Source organism: Ruditapes philippinarum, unplaced genomic scaffold (assembly GCF_026571515.1).
Source record: "Ruditapes philippinarum isolate M1 unplaced genomic scaffold, ASM2657151v2 ctg2466_1_1_1_1, whole genome shotgun sequence".
Taxonomy (NCBI): Eukaryota; Metazoa; Mollusca; class Bivalvia; order Venerida; family Veneridae; genus Ruditapes; species Ruditapes philippinarum.
The window spans coordinates 40958-62954 of record NW_026852979.1 but is presented as its reverse complement, the minus strand read 5'-3'; the positions used below and the strand labels follow the sequence as shown (position 1 = coordinate 62954).

The following is a 21997-nucleotide window of genomic DNA, read 5'->3' as shown; positions in this document are numbered from 1 at the left end:
TAAAAATATTTTCATCATGCCCCTGGGATTAAAACGGGCCTATCCTGGGTGTCATAGACTGACATAGTAAAACAATTACTAAATTACGTCTTCTTGTGTGAAATTACTTTGCCAAGAGCGTAGATATTTGTCATGAAGCATTTTGTAGCAGACATGAACAAACATATATACATGTATATTTTAAAATCTATGCAGTCTAGAGAAAAGATGACAAATCTTACATGACTTCGTGAATGGCTTTACCCTTTTGTAGCAAGAATCTTGGGTGAGCGATCCAGGACCATCAGGACCCTCTTGTTTAAGTTATCTAGTTAGGGTCACTGGTAAAACGTCTTACATGCGATAAAAACATTTTGAGATTGGAGGCTAATACTTGATGTGACCATTTGTATCTGAATGCAAATAAATAAGAGATAAAATTAGTAGTTTCATGAGTGTTATCACAATTTAATAAGAGGACACAAAGATAGTACAATGTTTTTCATTGAGGACTCTTTCACAACAAATGTACTTCTGCAAGATAACGTATGTTCAAAATTGCACAACATCAAGAAACTGAACTAAAGGATTTAAAAGGGAGCTCAATTTTTATAAGACTAATTTTAGGGAGTTTTAACTGAAGTAAAGAATTTTTCATATTAAATCCTCATGTAAACGTGATTTTTTTTTATTTCTGCCTGTTGGTGAAAGAAGAATTATGGTTGTGTCAAACGATTCTCACGATCAAATACAAGGATCCTATGTCTCTAAAGAGATCGTGGAAGTTTCAGGGAACAGGATAAGGGATTTGATCTTACCGGAAAGATGCAAAGATAGAAACGGACACGGTTTGTTTGACAAGGACCATGGTAGTCTTCCAAATCAGACACTGGAATGTTACGATGTTGATGATGTAAGCACGAAGCATGCTGAAGGCTTTGATGAGAAAGTCGAACACACTAGACCAACGGACCAAGAAATTGATGTCTTGCATTTGACAAATGGGGATGAATCTGCAAAGTTGTTAGCAGACGACCATTTTCAAACTGGAATAAATAAGGAACGTCAAAGGTTGGATGATAATCACGGAACGGAAAATGTTAAAGAAATATTTGAGAAAACTGAAGACAAATTACCAATAGACAGAGGATGGGCTTGGATTATACTTCTTGGTTAGCTTACTTTTTTATTTATTTATTTATTTATTTATTTATTTTGATGTCGGTCGCATACATCGATAGTATCACAATAAATAAGTATTTCCCGGCTTATGTTAAAAAGGATTGCTTGCTAAATGTAAATGTAACTGTCTACAGTCTATTTTGTACTTACCACTGGTTGGAATTCGGACTTGAATGACCTCATATATGAAAGTTATTAAGAAAATACAAATGTAGATCATATAAAGGAAGGGTTTAATATACTTTTATAAATAGCCATTGTTTCGGTAATGCTTCATTCTTTTTGCCCTACGCAGAATGCGCATGCGTGGAACGCTACTTCCGATTCTATGGAAATTTCGTATTGTAAAACAGTCTATAGACATTTCGTATCTTTAAACTTTTACGACTGTTCCTTTTATTCACTTAATGGTCTAAAATCATCACGGTTCGTTAAATAAAACAAATGAAGCTGATTTGTAAATCTAGAATCATTTGAAGCTCATTAATTGCTGTGGGTTTTTTTTTTGTGCATGTTTTTTTATTCTTTAGGAACTTCAAACAATTTTTGAAATGCATACACATAAACAAGCGTCTGTAAAATGAAAATATACTTTTTATAAAAAAAATTCTACATATTTATTTTTGTTTGTTTTCTGAATATTATTTTCTGTATAATCTGATAATTCTGTATTATTTACTACCGCAGCGTCAGTGTGCGTTCACTTTATTGTGATTGGACAGCTTAAGTGCTTTGGTATAATTTTTGTTCAGCTTCAGAAGCGTTATGGATCATCCTCTTCGGCAACGTCCGTCATTTATACGTTGATGAATGCGACATACAGCGTATCTGGTAAGATTGTCTTTCATTTCGTCTAATCATAGTTTAAAGCACAAGATAACAACTTCTCATTAATTCTGTTTGAAACAGTGTTTTATTACAAAAAAAGTACAGGATAAACTTGCAGGGATGGATTCACCTGTTTAATCAATTAATCAATTTCAGTTTTGAAATGTTCGGGCGATCTTTGAGGTAGGCCCCTACTCATTTTATGTTTTTAACTCATGTTGAAGCGGAAGTTAAATGATAAAATTATCATCCGATTCAGTCCCGAGTGGTACACCGGATGTATACAATTTCGCCATTAAGAAAAGAAATATCTTTATAATGGTCTAAAGTTCATAGATGACATTATTATGGTCAGTGTGTAACGTACATACCCACAAATGAAATACGGCATGTTTTAAATATGGATAATTACGAACAGTAGCAGTTTCTTATATCAAAGCAAAACAAAATCATGAGAATTCAGTAATTCACAAACTTTGTTCGGTTGTTATATTTTCAGCACTTATTATCATGACAGTTGGCGGTTCAATGTCTGCACGAACTTCTTTCTTCATCGGCGGAACTATTACGTCAGTAGCTTCTATGATTACCGCGTTCATTGATGACGTCAGAATTGCAATGGTTACACTTGGTGTAGCATCTGGTAAGATATGATTGCTAAAATTGTATATCGAAACAAAATCAAGGCAAAACTTACAATAAAATTATTGTTTTTTTCTGCACAAGTTAACCAATATACAGCATTATCCAGCATTCGTCCATTATATACAGTAGTCTATATATTGTATATATAGCAAACGGGTGCTGGACCATAATTTTGTTCTTGGTGATCAACGAAAGATTATTTTATGATAATTTGACCATTACAAATGAGCCGAACACCTGTGGTATGTGACAGTGGTAATTTCATACGAAAACAACCAAAGCGTACAAAAAAACAAAAACAATAAAAATGTTTTTTTCTGGACAAGGTCAACGTTAGGATGGAGTTCTTATGTTCTTAGGGAAACTATCACGGCGTTCCTGGAAAACGTTATTGATTTGGCCGGAAAACTTTATTGTATACTGGAGAAACACGCGTAAAAATGATAACTTATAACTTTAAAAGGACTGGTCAATGTGTACGAATAAGCAAGTAATTTGGAATTTTTACTCAAAACTACCAGATTTTAAGCAAGTGGTAATGAAAATTAAAAATGAACTAAATTTTTTTTTCTGACACATAATACAAAATGTAAGGCAAGCTTAGTTTAGCATTAAACCCTCCCCTTTTAATGACGAACATTATCATTTTTGACGAGTGTCTCTACGGTATATAACGGAATGCGTAACGGTTTCCACGAACTCCGTAACAGTTATCATAAGAACTCCTGACAAGTTATCATAAGAACTTTATCCTTCAGTTCCTTTTCCGTGATCCAGCATTCGTTCATTATTTAAAGTATACGAGTATATTGTATATAGTAAACTGGTGCTGGATAGTAATTTTGTTCTTGATGATAAACGGATAAACGGGAGATTGTTTTGTGATTATTTGACCATTTATAGCGGTAAGACAAATGAGCCGAACGCCTGTGATATGTGATAGTGGTAATTCTAAAACACAATAGAAATTTAGAGCGTAGCTTTAACAGATATGTCGGTTTCATAGGGAACATTTAATTGTTTAGATGTAGCTTATCTACAAAACGTGCTTCAAAGTTTCATAGTAATTGTAGCGATATATAGGTTTAAGGCCTGACAATACTTTGAAAAATGGGACATAACGTCTTCACGAAATTAAATTCCTTTTTGTAAAAATTGATCTATGTTATCATAGGAATAAATTCAATAATATGGTCTCATTTCTGTGTCAAAGTTAACAAATATCTAAACATGACTGAGAAAGTAATAAATGATCAAAATGAATTAAATCGGCTTTATTTTAAAGATCACAGTTACTGACGCACTATAAAGATATGATTTGATATAAGACTAGATTCAAGACTTTGCATCTGTGCTAGGAAATGTCACTACTTATCTCCCACCCCCTCGACGCATGCTTGAAATAACTCTGCCTATGTGACTGGACAATGTTTCATTTAATGCTTTAATAATGGTCCTCAACAGCCAATGTTTGGTCCTCAAAATTATTTAATTATTTAAAATCAGTTCTTAACTAATTAGGATCTGACAGTTACAAAAGGTGGTCACCTCGTGGCCTTTCAACCAGTTAATCAGTGGCCTCCCTTAGCGTATCAGTGGCCACATTTCGCGTATCAGTGGCCACATTTCGCGGTTTTCTTTGTGACCGAATCAGCATATTAAAGTACATGTTTTTCTAATGCAAAATGAGTGACTTATCCGACTTTTCGGGTAACGATGGTTTTCTTAAACATTTTTCTGTAACAGTTGATTTGATTGGTTGGATTACAAATAGCCGAATCGGAAAGCGGATGGAATGCGAGCCGGTATTAGCCACGCTCAGATCAGAAAAAAGCGGGTCTGAACTTTAGTCAGATTGGTTTTTGATTCCGTTTCGGTCTATTTCATATCAATTGCCACGAATTAATATTAGTTGTGTTGTTTTCAATTATTTCAGGCTTGGCAAATGCATTCCTGATGACGTTTACAGCTACAATCATTAATACTTATTTTGTTGAAAAGAGAGGTTTAGCAAACAACATAGGAAATTGCGGGGTCAGCCTGGGCACCATTGCTTTAGCTCCAATAGTTACCAAACTTTTTGAGTATTATTCATATACTGGAACGTACATAATTTTAACCGGTCTTAATTTGCAATTGTTCGCAATAGCTTGTTTACTTAGGCCGATGAGTTTTTACAAAAGTAAGTGTAAACGCATTAACATAACTACTACCAATAAAGACGTGGACACAAATGAGTCAGGAGATATTGTTAAGACTTTAGGTAACAGTGCCATTAAAGGAAAAACAATTCCTGTTGCAGTTTTACAAAATAGGACCATTAGTAAGCAAAACAGTGTTGAAAGTCCATACTTTAGTAGTCTTAGACACATTAACGAGAATGTTAAAGGTTTAATTCCTGCTAAAACACGACGAAGAAGAGCTATAAGCGAAAGTGAAACAGAAGGGAAAAGACTTGCGGTGAAAACTGATGAATTTGAACACGCATCTGTTCATTCATTGTTTAATTCAGATGTTGCAAGATTTACAAGTACGGATATAATGAATACGTCTTTGATGGACTTAACACTCGTTAAAGATCAGACAAAAGAAGAGACAAATTTCAATTTAGAAGACAACAAACTGAAGGGACAATCAACATGTACAAACAGATTTCGAAAAACATTTTTAAATTCAATGAAAAGGTTGTTTGATACAAAACTTTTGTCAAAACCGGAATTTCAGTATTTTCTTATATGTAATGCTTTTCTCTGCGCGGGATGTAGCTTAGCAACCGCGTTCCTTGCCCCTCTTGCATATGACAATGGTATAGACAATGACATGGTAGCATTGATGATCAGCGTAATGAGTATTGTTGAACTTTTATCTAGATTTGTTATAGGCTATATATCTGATAAAAAGTGGTGTCATCGATCAACAATCATTGCTGTTGCTTGTTTGGTACTTGGTCTGGCTGCTGAGTTCTTGCATTTCATGACAACATTTTCAACTCTTATGATATATGCAGTAATATCTGGGCTTCTACAGGGTGTATACTTCTCACTCTTTGTCGTCGTTATTCTGGACATACTTTCTTTCGAAGAGTTCAAGGTAATATGCCATTTCAAGAAATAATAGAAAGTGTTTGTCTTACATCTGCCTCATATTTCAGTTGTGAGACAATTAAATTATTAAATACATAGATTATAAATATTTTTTCATACTATATGTTGATATGATGGGCGTGTCCTTCATTTCCCCGAGTATGCTTAATTAGTTATTGGGCTAATAATAATTTGTGAATGTATCACAATATTCATAACATTTTAAAATCCAGCTATGGTGTTCATTTTTATCGTAGTAAAATTGAGCAAATATTGTGTAGTAATTATAAGAATGATATATTATTTTTGTTGTGAAGGGAGCATTGGGTTTCACTAGTCTGGTACAAGGGGTGTCATCTGGTATCTGCATGCCAATTGTTGGTAAGTTGGCTTTTGTACTTACGTATTGTGTATATTTACATCTACTATAATAGGGCTACAGATACTTTACCTCAATATTAAAATATTAGTCAAAACAAATAAGAAAATAAACAGGCTTACGGTTAAAGTGACGGGTGAAGTTGAGATACATAAAAGTAAATACAAAAGGCCATTTGAATTAAAATGGTGTGAACTTATGCTTAGTAAAATGCATTTCTGCTAAAAATTTAAACCTTGTAAAGCTTCTTATTCAAACTAATGAAAATTTTCTAATGGTTAAATTTAACGCTGCCGGAAACTTTACCAATTAAACAATGACCATTTTCTTGTTTTTTGTAGGTTACCTCAAGGACACGACAGGAACATATACCTACCCATACAACCTAATTGGGACATGTCTTATTATTGGTGCTGTATTAACATATTTCATTCCTAATATTCATGAATGGAGTCTGAAACGGGAAAAGAATAAAAGCAAAGACACAAGAGTATAATTAATAGGAATGGTCGTACAAAACGAAATGGCAAAGAAATAAGAATGTAATTAATAGGAATGGTCGTACAAAACGAAATGACAAAGACGTTAGAGTGTAATTATAAGGAATGGTCATAAAAAACGAAATGACAAGAAATGATGGTGTAATTATGAGAAATGGTCGTATAAGACGAAATGAGACACGTGTTAACTACCTATTACATCTACATTGCCGTTTGCGTCATGGGAGACATTTTGAACACTGCCTACTTGCCTAAACGACTGTTTGAATATTATTTTACAGAAGCAGGGAATACTGCAATGAGACTTTAAATTTACTATAGCTTTAACTTTTAACAACTTTTTGACAAAGGCAATAAGGGACATTTCAAATATTATACAGTTAAGTCTGACTAATACATTGTAATTACATTTCATATTTGTACATGTGTTCATTTTCGGTATATTTAATACATTGTAACATACTAAAATTTTAAAATAGTGAGTTGTTACTTCATAAAAGTAATATTATTAAGTATAATTATGTCCTAGTATGATTATTATTGATACGGGGAATTCAACATTTTTGTGTTCACTTGCATGAAAAAATGTGTGATCATGTTCACATTGCCTAAAGATAAAACAAACTACGATGTTTTGATACGTTATTTAAACATGCTTCAACCCCAAAATTATGTCACTTTAAATAAAAAATCACATTGTCGATATATGTGTTTGCGCAATCTCTCATTTACATGGGCTTCTGGTCTTCTCTAATAACATGGTTTACATAACTTGAAAACAGCGTCATTTCTACACGGAAGTGATTCACAGAAATAATAATGCCATGCTTGAATAATGTAAAAAAGTGTAGGAGCAAGCTCAATCAAACCGAGTTTGCAACATTTTTTTTTAGATTTTTTGTCGTGTTGAGTTTTCTATAGGGATACTGTTTTACTTTATTTGAGGAATATTTTAAGCTGTTTTGTGAGGCATGTTATTTCAACTGCTACTTAACACTTCTGAGTCCGCTTCCTAGAACTAACAATATTGTGGGGTAAACATGGTCGTGACCCAAGTATTCGGTCAAACCTACGACCGCTTGGTTTAGAGGCAGCTACCATAACCACTAGGTCATCGCTCCCCTCAATGTATGCACACTGAAGTATTCACTTGTTTTGCAGTTTTATGACTGAGAACTATTTAGATATTTAAAAAATGGGTGCTAATTAGATTTTACAATTTTTATGAGTTCTGGGCCAAGAATCAAAGACTTAAATGGTTATTCATGTCAACTTCTTTATCCCCAATGTTAAATAGTTCATTTTTTTCAATATAAAATGAAATATTTGTCCTACTGAATAGGTGACTGCCAAACTACCCTTTCGTTATCTTTTATATATACAAAAAAAGAAATCACAATCTATACATGCCACAATTTGTTACTGTTTTCAAACGCTGATTTGCTTTTAAATGCATTAATACTTCAGTGATACTTCATCAGTTGCGATGTCCTTTTCGTATAAATGAACTTTTTGTGTTGCCGAAACGAGATTTCTCTTCTTTGTCACTGCAATTATGTTTTGATTCGTTGGCATTATTAATTCTTTAAACTTTACTCCTTAAACTGATTTCAAATTAGTGCGGCGATAGGCGGGACGAACTGAGCCCTGTTCAACCATACGCTCATATATTTTATTACCAAACTAAGTTGAGTTTGAGATTGTACTGACCTTTTTATTATTTTTTTCATTATTGTTATTATTTTGATATTTCAATTCGCAACGGTGATATTGATTGGTGCTTTTCCTTACAAGTTCTTGATTTATATCAGTTAATGAATAATTCGACCTCCAGCAGTCGTAAGCAATTATTCAAATATTGAGGATTGATAAACAATGTATGTACCTAAGGGACCATTCTATTGTTGTAGTTTTAGCAAGGCACCTGGTTAAGGTTTGATTTAATGATTGATTTGTATGAGAATTGAGACTCATTTGTTGTCATTATTATTACTATAAATCTGTTGGGGCTAGACTGTGTATCAGTCTTGGGGAGATTTTAGTTTGGTATCTCTGTCAACGGGTACCTGCATAAATAATGGACAAGAGGTCTGCAATTGTTGTGTTTAGGGAACTCAATCATTGGTTACCATCATAAATATTCCAGGATCAGTCTGTTTGTTTCTGGTACAGTTACTTAATCAACACTTGTGTCGTCATAAATATAGAAGTCTTAGATTTGTCAATTAACACTAAGGTAAGCTCCAAATATGGAGAGTCAAGGTATTTCATATAAATACTGGGACAAGATATTCTAGGGGGTAGTCTAGATTGAAGATTGAAGAACGAGATTCAAAATGCAAGAGTGAGATTGTAAGAGATAGAGTTGGGATAGGGATTTTGAGAGTTAATTCTCAGTGACTTATCAACCATGTGTGAGGAAGAAAAACTATGTAACTTTAAATATTAATTGTAGAGTAGAAATTTAGGACACTTTCAAACAAATAAACAGTGAAATGAAATTAAGAACAGTTATTGTGTATTTTTATGTGGAATTATGGAAGTAGTAGAAATTATAAATTACAAGAGAGAACAATTTATAACACTGGTGGCAGCGAACGGGATTTTTGGACTTTAACACGTTTAGAAAAGATTTTAAAGTGATTATCTGAAGAGACATTTATTTGAACTGTACATTATAAAATTACTAAAATGGGACCAAAGAAACAAACCGGTGCAGCTTCAATTATTGTGGAAGAACAATTTGGTGACAATGTTTTATCAGAAACTCAATTATTACATGAAAAACTGAGAATTGCAGAAGAAGAAAACAGGAAATTAGAAAAACAGAGCAAGAAGCCATGTTACAAAGAGATAAAATTGTGAATCATTATCTCCAGAGGATTAATGACATAGATGGATTATTAATTATAGTTGGTTAGTGTGAATTTTTGTCAGACTTTTAAGTGCACTGTTTTCATTGCACATATTCATGAAGATAGATTAATAGGATAAGACTTTAAATGAAAAATATGTTTTTATTTATTGCTCGATTGGAATTAAATTAGGATTAATGAAAAAAAGAAATTGTGGAGAATGTGCCATTAAGATTTGTGAAAATTATAACACAGTCAATGGCATCAATTCAAGTAAATTCAGACATTGTTAAACCTGGTACGGCAATAAATCTTGGAACAATTAACTCATCATTAGGCATCTCCTGCTTTTCGGAAAATAAATAGCCAGCAGATAAAGTGTTTATGGGAAGTGTGCTAGTATCCCATAGGGAAGTTCGAGGGAATTCAATTCCCATTAGATTAGTTAACTTTTGATAGAAATGTAACATTGACCAAGGGGTCATTATTTGGATATTTGTATGAATTAAATCAATTAGATTTATTGAAAGAGAAAGTGAAAATTGATGACTGTAAATTAATTAGTAAAACATACGATAATATTAAATATGATTTCACTAAATGGAGCAGTAAGTTATAAGGGTTATATCATAGATCATCAGGAAGCGGAATTTAAGTTAATGTTGTGAAGCCTTTTACGTTTGCAATTAAGTCTTTTATCAAACTCAAAGACTGTACTGTGCAACTGGGAGAGAACTTTTGGATGTTGTTACTTTTATCACTCAGTATAGACCCTATCTTTTAGAAAGAGAATTTCTTTTAAGTACATATTGTTCAAGTCTGCGATGTCAAATGTTGTTCAAGTCGCCGACAGGTCAAATGGCTCGCTGTTTAGAAGATTTGTCACATTTAAATTTTAGGATTGAACATAGAAGTGGGAGAAAATAAGCAAATTTTGACGGTCTCTCTAGAATGTCATATGAACAAGAAGAGTGTAGTTGTTATGATGGAAAAACAATTTTGGAAGAATTACCTTGCAAAGGGTGTGTAACCTGTATGAAGAAACATGAGTCTTGGTCAGATTTTGCCGAATTTGATAATGTTGTTCCCTTGTTCAATGAGAACATAGGTAAAGGGAAAAGTATCAAACCTGTTGTGTTAGGAGTGAAACCTCAAAATGACTGGGCATTTTGGAGTGATGTTTTCTTGTTAATGCAGCTGCAAGTTATGAGATTATTGAGTTGTTTAAGATCACTTTTCCATGGAATGAATAGGACAAGGAAGTATTTTCGATATCACATTGGTCGACTTCATTTCCGTGAAAGTCTACATTCGCATGGTCGAAGAAGTGGAAGCAATCTCAACATCAGTGAAATTAATAAAGAAGTGGTTGACAAGGACGTAAATTCCATACTAGGTGGCGAAGTTGTTTCATCAGAAAATGAAGCTCAGACATCTAACTTGGGTCGTCTTAAGCAGTTCAACACTATTAATTATTCACCTATTAGAATGGCAAAATTACAGAGAGCAGACCTTGATTTAGGTGTTGGGACATCATGGGTTACTGGAAGCAAACAAGTAGTTGACAAGGACGTAAATTCCATACTAGGTGGCGAAGTTGTTTCATCAGAAAATGAAGCTCAGGCATCTAACTTGGGTCGTCTTAAGCAGTTCAACACTATTAATTATTCACCTATTAGAATGGCAAAATTACAGAGAGCAGACCTTGATTTAGGTGTTGGGACATCATGGGTTACTGGAAGCAAACAAGTAGTTGACAAGGACGTAAATTCCATACTAGGGGGCGAAGTTGTTTCATCAGTAAATGAAGCTCAGGCATCTAACTTGGGTTGTCTTATGCAGTTCAACATTACTTGTAATTCACCTGTCAGAATTGCAAAACTACAGAGAGCAGACCCAGATTTAGAAGTTGTTATAACATGGGTTATTGAAAACAAAAGACTCTCCAGGGACAAGGTAGCTAGATATTCTCAAAATATAAGGAACTACTGGTTTAACTATGACATGCTAGTGATGAAAGATGGAGTGCTGTTTATAAAATGTAACAGTTTTCTCAACACAAGAGAGGACGCTTTGCTTCTTATTGTTCCAAAGGTTTTACAAAAAGAAATTTTGGTATCTACACATGACTCAGTTACAGGCGCTCATTTGGGAATTACAAAAACTTTGTCAAAAATAAAATGCAAGTTTTATTGGTTTACGCTAAGACACAGTGTTGAAATTCATATAAAGCAATGCCAGAAGTGTTCATTTCTAAAACAATCTCCAAAATGCACTGTTGGTCACAAAATGATAACAAGGACAGATAATGGCCATGTGGAAATCATGCATCATGATAGTTTGAAACATTATCATGGAAATTAAATGACAAATTGGCAATTAAACATGGCTAGGATCAACAAGAGTAACAATAAATCACAAATCAAAGAAACTAAGACAATGCAGAAGATGGCATCTGGAATAAGATTTTCAACAAGTTAGAAGAGGTAAAAGGAATAGGACTCAACACATACCTTACCAGCACAGAACATAAAGATCATAAAGAATCATCATGTAAAATATCTTTCAATAAGTTTTGATTTCAAAGGAGTACATGTTGGGTATATAAGGGTACTCTGAGATTTTGCAGTCATTTCGGAGTTTTCGACTATTCAGAATTGTGTAGGGAATTAATATTGGAATAATATGACAGTGTAAAGAAAATAGTGAAAAAAGAGGAATTTTAAACGTTGTTCTTACAAAAATATATATTGGATATAAAACGCAATCGGAATTAATTTGTGATTAGTTCAAATTGGAATATTAATTTGTTATTCATTTCAAAATTGGAATATTAATTTGTGATTCATTCTGAATTGGAATATTAACTTGTGATTCTTTTCAATTGGAATATAATTGTGTGATTCTGGTTTAAATTGGATTTTAAAGTGTTTTATTTTCAGTTTAACAATCAGTGCCATTTTCTAATTTCAACTATGTTATATATAAATATTAAGTTTAATATTTTGGCACTTATGACTCTATGGTAGAGACGACTACCAAACAAATTTTATATTCAGTTTGTGCCTTTTAAGAATTCTTACACATTTGTTAAAATTTATTAAGAAATAAATAGGCACCAGGACTTTGTGTGCAAGAAATAGACAATGTGTGAAAGGTTGAATTAGGATATTGTGAAATAGAAAAAAAAGGGACAATAGAACAATTATATTATATAATTGAGTGACAAAATAAGTTTCATTTTGATATTAAAACACGGTGTTAAAAGTTGAACAACTGTTTGAGAACTTTAATTAGTTTGTTTTGAGTATTCAATGTATAATTGTAGTCAGAAAAAAAAATTGTCGTTAACAGAAGTAACATTTCTGTAGATTTAGTATTTTCTTAGAATTTCGTATTTGAATAATGCTTATTTTAGTTAATGCAGTGTTTATATGTTAATTGAGAATGTTTTATTGTTAAACTTCTATTCATTTTGGGAGTAAGTTTGGTTGAATAGTCACTGATTTTTGTTTCATTTCTATATTTTTGTTTGGTGTTGTTAACTTAATTGGGACAATTAAGCTTTTTAAGGTTGGGGGAGTGTTGTAGTTTTAGCAAGGCACCTGGTTAAGGTTTGATTTAATGATTGAGTTTGTATGAGAATTGAGACCTCATTTGTTGTCATTATTTATTACTATAAATCTGTTGGGGCTAGACTGTGTATCAGTCTGGGAGATTTTAGTTTGGTATCTCTGTCAACGGGTACCTGCATAAATAATGGACAAGAGGTCTGCAATTGTTGTGTTTAGGGAACTCAATCATTGGTTACCATCATAAATATTCCAGGGATCAGTCTGTTTGTTTCTGGTACAGTTACTTAATCAACACTTGTCGTCATAAATATAGAAGTCTTAGATTTGTCAATTAACACTAAGGTAACCTCCAAATATGGAGAGTCAAGGTATTTCATATAAATACTGGGACAAGATTTTCTAGGGGCAGTCTAGATTGAAGATTGAAGAACGAGATTCAAAATGCAAGAGTGAGATTGTAAGAGATAGAGTTGGGATAGGGATTTTGAGAGTTAATTCTCAGTGACTTATCAACCATGTGTGAGGAAGAAAAACTCTGTAACTTTAAATATTAATTGTAGAGTAGAAATTTAGGACACTTTCAAACAAATAAACAGTGAAATGAAATTAAGAACAGTTATTGTGTATTTTTATGTGGAATTATGGAAGTAGTAGAAATTATAAATTACGAGAGAGAAGAATTTATAACACTATGGACACCATCGTATTATTTCTAAAATCAAACGGAAGTAATATTTAGCCTGTGTAGTGACAATATGGCGCGTATATATTCCCTTATGATATTTATTTTATTGGTCGTCCTTTAATTATTTATCACTCGATTATAATTGATAGTATCGTTACTAATAGTTTGGAATTATATCATTTATATTAATGTGCTATTGTTTGATCGACATATTCTGTATCTAGATTTCTGCCACTTAATTTTTCTTCCTGGTATCTTATGTCTAATTTAATTAAAACAATTTTTATATGTTACGCTTCTTCCTTTTTAAACGAACGTGTTTTAACAGTAAATGTTTTAACTGGGCTTGCAATCGGCGCTTTTCGGTCCTTTCCGTCAATCTTCGAAAAAGTACCTCGAACACCAAATCGCAATGCCAATTTTCGAAAATCGCAACGCCAATTTTCGAAAATCGCAGCGCCAACTTCCGGAGAAGGACCTCGAACACCAAATCGCAGCGCCAATTTTCGGAGAAGGACCTCGAACACCAAATCGCAACGTCAATCTCCAGGGAAAGACCTCAAACACCAAATCGCAACATCAATTTTCGAAGAAGGACCTCGCACACCAAATCGCAAGGCCAATCTTCGGAGAAGGACCTCGAACACCAAATCGCAACACCAATCTTCAAAGAAGGACCTGGAACACCAAATCGCAACGCAAATCTTCGGTGAAGGACCTCGAACTCGCAACGTCAATCTTCGGAGAAGGACCTCGAACACCAAATTGCAACGTCAATCTACGGAGAACGACCTCGAACACCGAATCGCAACGTCAATCTTCGGAGAAGGACATCGAAAACCGAATCGCAACGTCAATTTTCGGAGAAGGACATCGTACACCAAATCGCAACGTCAATGAAATGTCACAGAACTTATACCTTTATCTACAGTAAGACTATCATGTTTCTATTAAATATCTGGAAAAAAAAAACAGCGAGGAAAAAAATTCAAATAGGTAAAAACAATGGAGTTAATGAAATGCGTAAATTCTTTTAAAATAAACGGAAAATGTGAGACAAATTCGTTGTTAGCTTCAAGTTATTCACTAACATTTAAAATCCCTATTGATTTGCTCATTTGAAAAACAGTTGACCTTTTTTCTGTATGTCAATTTAGGTTTACAGGTGGAGGGGGTCCATTTACAATGAATTTTCCAGCCAAAAATGTAAACATTGTATTCTTAATATCAAGGATTGTTAATGCAGTTACAAATGTACTATCAACTGAAAGAAAATAATGTTTTGGTTACTTTTCTAGAAAATATAAAGTTTAAATCAGTCAGCAATTTATAACAGACATTTTTCTTAGAGTTAAAAGGATATAAAAAAGTTACTGTGTAATCATTTGTCTCTGCGTGCCCCACATGTATTATCTATGTAATAAATATATTGATTGTATCCTCACAATTAGAACACTTGACCTCCCTAAAATATTTTACGTTGGCATTGTTTTGATAACCTTAGATATTTTACAATTCAGAGTGCAAACCACACCCCTAACTCCTCCCTAATATAATGCATTATGTATAGGTTAGTGTTTAATAATATGTATTAACAAAAATAATTGGTCAAGCCTGCCACAGGCAGGCGACCAATTATTGTAATGCATATTATTAAACATTAACCTATTTAATGATCAACATTATTTTTTCAACCATTTCACTAAATCACCGATAGCTCCACCCTTTCGCTCTACAAGACGTCTACACCTTGTCAAGTTTCTAACATATCACATTTAGATAAGCTAAATAAATGGCCCTATCGGCACATTTTTTACTGAAATGTCACAGAATTTATACTTTTATCTACAGTAAGACTATCATATCTGGGAGGAAAATGATGCAATGAGGTAAAAACAATGGAGTTAATGAAATGTGTACATCCTTTATAAATAAATGGAAAATGTGAGAAAATACATTAATAGATTAATAATTTATACAAATTCGTTATTAGCTTTAAGTTATTCACTAACATTTAAAATCCCTTTTAATTTGCTCATTTAAAAAACAGTTTTGCTGTGTGTCGATCTAGGTTTACAGGTGAGGGGGGTCCATTTACAATGAGTTTTCCAGCCAAAAAATGTAATCATTGTATTCTTAATATCAAGGATTGTTAATGCAGTTCATTCCTATCAACTGAAAGAAAATTATGTTTTGGTTACTTTTTCTAGAATTTTTTTTTTAAACAGTCAGCTATTTATAACAGACATTTTTCTTAGAGTTAAAAGGATATAAAAAAAAGTTACTATGTAATCATTTGTCTCTGCATGCCCAACATGTATTATCTATGTAATAAATTAATTGATTGTATCCTCACATTTAGAAACACCTGACCTTTAATTGTTTTTTTACGTTGGCATTGTTTTGCTAACCTAGATATTTTACAGTTCAGAGTGCAAATCACACCTCTAACTCCTCCCTAATATAATGCATTATTGAAATTTGTTAGACTGGTTAGACGACAGATTAAGTAAATTCTATTTAGTTAGTACACATTAACCAAAGTTAGACTTAGCAGAAATTTGAAAAATACTACAATGTGATTGGACAAAAAATAATGTTGATCATTAAACGAAAATAAAATGTCAAAATAACGCAGCTCTCAACAGTAAATCACCAAGTCGAAAAAAAATCAGCGGTAACAAACAGACTAAATTAAACAATAACATTATTTCGTGCGTTGACATCTACAAGACCTGTTCTTTTACCATTTGTATGAAAAATCGGATAATTGTTCTCTATAAACATGTTATTATACTAACGATACTGTAATATTTATTCATAATTGTACAATTCATGTCGACATAGAAAATCCGGCGGCGTTAAGATAACTCTCCACGGTTCTATTTTCGTAAATTTAACTTTCTACAATAAGTGCACTGAATCGAAAGTGGAAAATAAAGTGATCCGAATTAACAAATATAAAATCAGAACTTAACATACAATGTGCACTAAGTTACCAGTTGCTGGTACATATAAACTATTATATTACGGAAATTGACGGAAATAGCCGAAAAGATGGAGGATACAACTATATATTTTGACGATGGAGAAGATAAAAGTGACATCATGCTTCTGATGTATTTGAAAATAATCGCCTGTATTTTGTCTGGATGTGGCGTAATTTTCAACACAACTATAATTTTTATTTTGCTGTCAATAAAGGGCTCTCTTAAAACGCATTTGAAATTCCTGCTGAGTCTGTCAATATGTGATTTACTTACAGGCGTGCTACACATAGCTCTGTACTTTAAACCGTACGTGTGCTTTTGGAACATAAAGGAAAGTGTAAGGCTTAACTTCAAACCTGACACTCTAGTGTTGGTTCTATCTAGTTTTTACCTGATTGTACAATTTGCAACACTGGGGACAATGCTGTTATTGTCGGCAGATTTACTTATAAAGGTCAGATATCCATTGACATACTGCCGGTTGCTGTCAAAAGGGAAGGGCAACGCATTAACTGTGTGCTTATGGCTTATGGCATTCATTCCGGTCGGATATTTGATTGTTATCGTACAAATAGAACAAAATAAAAATAGTTTCGTCCTCAATGTACTAAACATTGGTAATGTGTTTCAGTTGCTTTCTATATTATTCTTTGTTGTTATTTTGACATTTAGTATCGTCTCTTATTGTACAATAAGGAGTTTTGTGCGTCGACAGCCTTCGTCTCAAGATGACACCAGCAGGAAAGCTGCCGTTACTTTCCTTGCCCTTCTCTCCACATATTTTGTATGCTTATTACCAGTACTTTGGGCTGACGCATTTTACGACCCATACCGCATGGTGTTAGTGAAAATATTGCTCCAGATATTGTATGTATTGAATACAATTTTTGATCCAATTATATATGCTTTGAGGATACCGGAAGTCCAGGGTGTATTTAATTGTGTAAGGAGAAGATTTACATCAGCAACCACTGTCAACACAAGTACGACCAGCCAGTCTTGACTTTACTGACTTATCGGCCTACATCCATAGACATATAGCTTGTTTTGTATCTTTGTTGCAACGGAATCCACATCGGAAATATGAATTATGTTTTAACTCTAGATTGTCTTTGTTTGTTTGTTTTGTATGATTTTGACAAAAATATATGCAAGTCTCCTCTTTAATTCTCCACCAACACAATATTTCAATAACTATTGAAAAAATCTGCAGCCATCAAATTTGAAATTCTTTATAATGAAAACAATATAGATAGGATATAAATATTTTATATAACTGACTCACGGATATACGGGAGGATAGGGCAGTCGAATAAAAACATGCTATTATATGGTTGGGAAGAAAATGACAGCCTTCGCTATAAGATTATCAATTCTTGTGCTACCGATAATTTCAGGCAAAATAATTACATAATTTTGTAATAATAATTCATGTATTATATATAATGTTTTATAACATTCGAATTTGATATTGTGAAGTTGAAATTGTGAATTCACGAAGTTGTAATTGTTATGTTGAAATCGTGAATTCGTGAGATTGAAATCGTGAATTCATGAAATTGAAATCGTGAATTCATGAAGTTGAAATTGTGAATTCGTGAAGTTGAAATCATGAATCATAAAAATGTGCATGAATCGTGAGGCGTGCTTCTTTAAAAGTATGAAAATTTCTAAACCTTTTGATATAATAGTTAAGCAAACACTCAACTTTATTATCATAATATGTTAATATTTTCATATTTAACAAAAATGTTCCTACTTTTAAAAAAGAAATTCTTGCCTTGGCTTGATTATTGAATTAGAATTGAAAAAGAAGTACCATTAATAAAAATATAGATTACTTATTTTTAAAATATAAATGGTCAAATTTTAGTGAAAGATAGACCTTAAGACCATACAGTAAGTAAACATACACATAGAAAAGGAAACGATCTTTATCCTTTCTTTCTTTTTCTTCTTCTTATTTTCATGATGTATTTAATTTGTGGAAAAAATATCAAAAATTAAATGTTTAGAAAAACATTTTTAATAGGACATAACTTTTCTTTATCTTCATTTCTACTTTTCATCTTCTATGCTCATGTTTTCTTTCACAAATTCTTCATTTTATTACCCTCGTTAGCACCTTCTTTTTTCTTACAAAAATATTTTATTAGACGGTTTAAAGATACAAATATACTTATACACGGGGGGAATCACGTGTCTTTGTATAGTAATACTCACGAGAAAATGGCGACTGCTGAGCCCCGGTAAGTACCCTATTATGTTAAATTAAGGTGCCAAACGTTTCTTAAATCAAAACAAAACCTAGCGTATCATATGCGCGGTAATTTTCTTCAAATGACAATACAAAGTGCATTATCCTACGTTTTGTGGTTTTTTGAGAACATTGTTTGAATTGTGTTGCAGCAATAGTAATTCGCACGAAGCGATATAATTTGGTACCAAAATAAATGAAAAAAAAAGCTTCCTTTCTGCACTTAAGACACCATGTTATCATGATTGATTCATGTTTATGATGTAATGAATTTATTATGATTTTATATTGGTCCGGATGATTGTATATTAATAAAAGAAAAAAAATATTTTATTGTGTTTTATCATTTCTCATAACTTTGTATCCTTTTTTATTCATGACAAAAATAAATCAAATACATCGATGCTATATGATCAACTACTAGATATACTTCTTTTTATAACATTACCAATTTAATCTAAATTTTAAAGCACAGCGACTCCAGATTATTTAAAAAATTTTAAATCCATAGAAATTTAAAAAAAAAATGTAAGGTATATTATTCTTGCCATATAAGTTGAACTAAAGCACGTATTTTTGTTATGCAAAAAGTGCCTGTTCTCTGTTAATAAACAAGTAGCTAGATAGAAGTATTGAATTCCGTCATATTTTTTGCACAAAAATTAAAAGCGTCATGCGAATATCTATGCATTTCTGAAAATCTCCATAAACTCGTATTATAGTTTTAGATGTTTGATTTTATTGGAAATAGTTGGCGAAATTAGTAGGTAATTTCGTCGTGATCCGGTATCATGATATTTTATTGCTCTTTGTACAGCATAATTTATGACCATTAATTAACAACAAAGGACAAACGGTATAGTTACATTAACAGCTGTCATTCCATTAAACATTATAATATATACATATATATAGAATAATAGCACATACCACCAAATCGAAATGTCAGTCCAATTACGGCCCAGCGTCTAGCAGAATAGTCATGAAAGCATACCCACTGCTAATCCACCATCACACATCACATATCATATATACGATTTGTTATATACACATCAACGAGCAATAATTACAAAAATTAAGAAGGGAGCTAATATAAAAATATAAAAGAGCAAAATGCTAGAAAAAAACCCAACAACATTAACAAAACAAACAAACAAACAAAGACACATAATATTCTTTAAGAAGGAGCGAAGACTTAAACAACAGACCAGAAGTAAAATCTAAACCTAAAGCATTATTTGATAGAGACGACCGGCCCGTAACAACATATTACATAATTATATAGAAACATTATGCATACAAAAGAGCAAATTGGAATTTCATATAACATTAACAATAAAACAATTAAACTTTTTGGACAATAATTTAGGGCATGAATAATTTTTGTATCATTGTGTTATTCAGTCTTACATTTCCTTTCTCAATCTGAATGCTAATTTTTCATGTATAAACTGGACACTTGATAACGAAAAGAATGGAACTTGGTCTCTATTTCACTATTACAAAGCTTACATATACGATTTCGTGCTGACATATTATCCTATTGAAGAACATATAAAGCTTTCTTACCTGCTTTGCATTTCTAAATTTCCTAATGCATGTACAGTAAAAACTCTAAAAACCGGACCCTGGACTTGACCAAAATTCCGGTTTTCAGAGGATTCCGATTTTCAGAGGCTTTATACGTTTATTGATAAATTATGATGGGTTTAGACATTGACTTTGTTTAAATCATTCTTTTGTTTAGTCATATTTTAATTTATTTTTGCAATAGATGTCTTGAGTAATTCTATTATTCAATTCCATAAATGTAATTCAGAAAATTAGAAACTAAAACAAAACATTGTCTGATATATAACTTAAATTTACACAAATTAGATAGTATTCATTATATATGTATAATTATATTGTTTTACTGAAAATATTTATAAACCATCTCTTTGCAAAACACAATGTTTATTGTTCGTGTAGCATTAAAATAACTTTAAGAAACTTAAATAAAATTGGCATGGTTTCGTGGTTTTATCTCTGATAGAATCACACCGTATTACTGACACCTGTGATGTTAGCTTCCTGCATTGATGGCAGATATTTCAAAATGTCCTGATGACTACAGGTATGTTATAAATTTGGTTGATTCATGTATTTTGATAATTATTTTGATTTCTATGAACTAACTGTCCATTGACTGAAGAAGCTATCAGGTAATTTTTGACATGTTTGTTCAGTTACTTAAACATTTTCAGGGGACTAAAGGCGACAATTAAGGACAAATCCGCCAAGGTGATATAATTTTGACCGAAATATTCAAATTATTATTTCGTATTATAAGCAGAAATATCTACAGAGCGTGTATTTGTTTTTTTTTTCATGGAAATTGTGCATGTATGCAAACTTCAAGGGTTAAAGAGAATATGAAGCCGTTGTAGGCATAAATATATTTACGAGGCTGCCTATGTAGACAGAAACGCTCTAAAAGTGGCTTACATCCTGACAGAAAACCAAGATAACATTCTTATCAATTTCCTTATTCTTAACATATCATGCAACATTAATTAAGAGGAAAACAATCATTTTTAATATTTTTCCTTAAATAAAAAAAAATTAATGCTGAGGGTGCACCAAGAAAGCTTTTTTTTATTGAAACGCGTTAACAGGACAAAAAATCTACTACAAATTATACAACAATGTACATGAAGAATTTTTCATGTTCCTACATGTAAGCCTGATTTATCGTGTTTCTTACAAATAGGATTGCACGTCATATTTTTGTATACATTGCTTGCAATGTATACAGAGTTATAGCTGTATTTCAGATTTAGTACACCTAACCTGTTTTGCTGAACAACATCCACCTTTGGATGAAACCTCGATAAAAGTAGATCCTCATTTTGCAGGATTGTCACATTAAGATCACTTTTTATTAATATACTGTTTGCATATAGTGGTCAATAAGCTTTGAAAGTTCAAAACTATGCGCTTTCAGTTTAAATAAACATTTTCTAAACATAAAAGCGAAAAATATGAAAATTTCTATTT

The 21997-nt window shown here is 32.3% G+C and overlaps 2 protein-coding genes across 2 annotated transcripts; both read left to right on the top strand.

Moving 5' to 3' along the window:
• Window positions 1-195: 195 nt before the first annotated feature.
• On the top strand, window positions 196-8494 carry LOC132729984 (uncharacterized). Its single transcript, XM_060715823.1, has 6 exons — window positions 196-1151; window positions 1849-1992; window positions 2489-2632; window positions 4571-5724; window positions 6035-6098; window positions 6438-8494. Exons 1-6 carry the CDS (start codon window positions 698-700, stop codon window positions 6590-6592), a joined length of 2115 nt encoding a protein of 704 aa, XP_060571806.1. The 5' UTR covers window positions 196-697; the 3' UTR covers window positions 6593-8494.
• An 8125-nt stretch (window positions 8495-16619) lies between these two features.
• On the top strand, window positions 16620-18717 carry LOC132729928 (adrenocorticotropic hormone receptor-like). Its single transcript, XM_060715766.1, has one exon. It carries the CDS (start codon window positions 16769-16771, stop codon window positions 17702-17704), a length of 936 nt encoding a protein of 311 aa, XP_060571749.1. The 5' UTR covers window positions 16620-16768; the 3' UTR covers window positions 17705-18717.
• Window positions 18718-21997: the final 3280 nt, after the last annotated feature.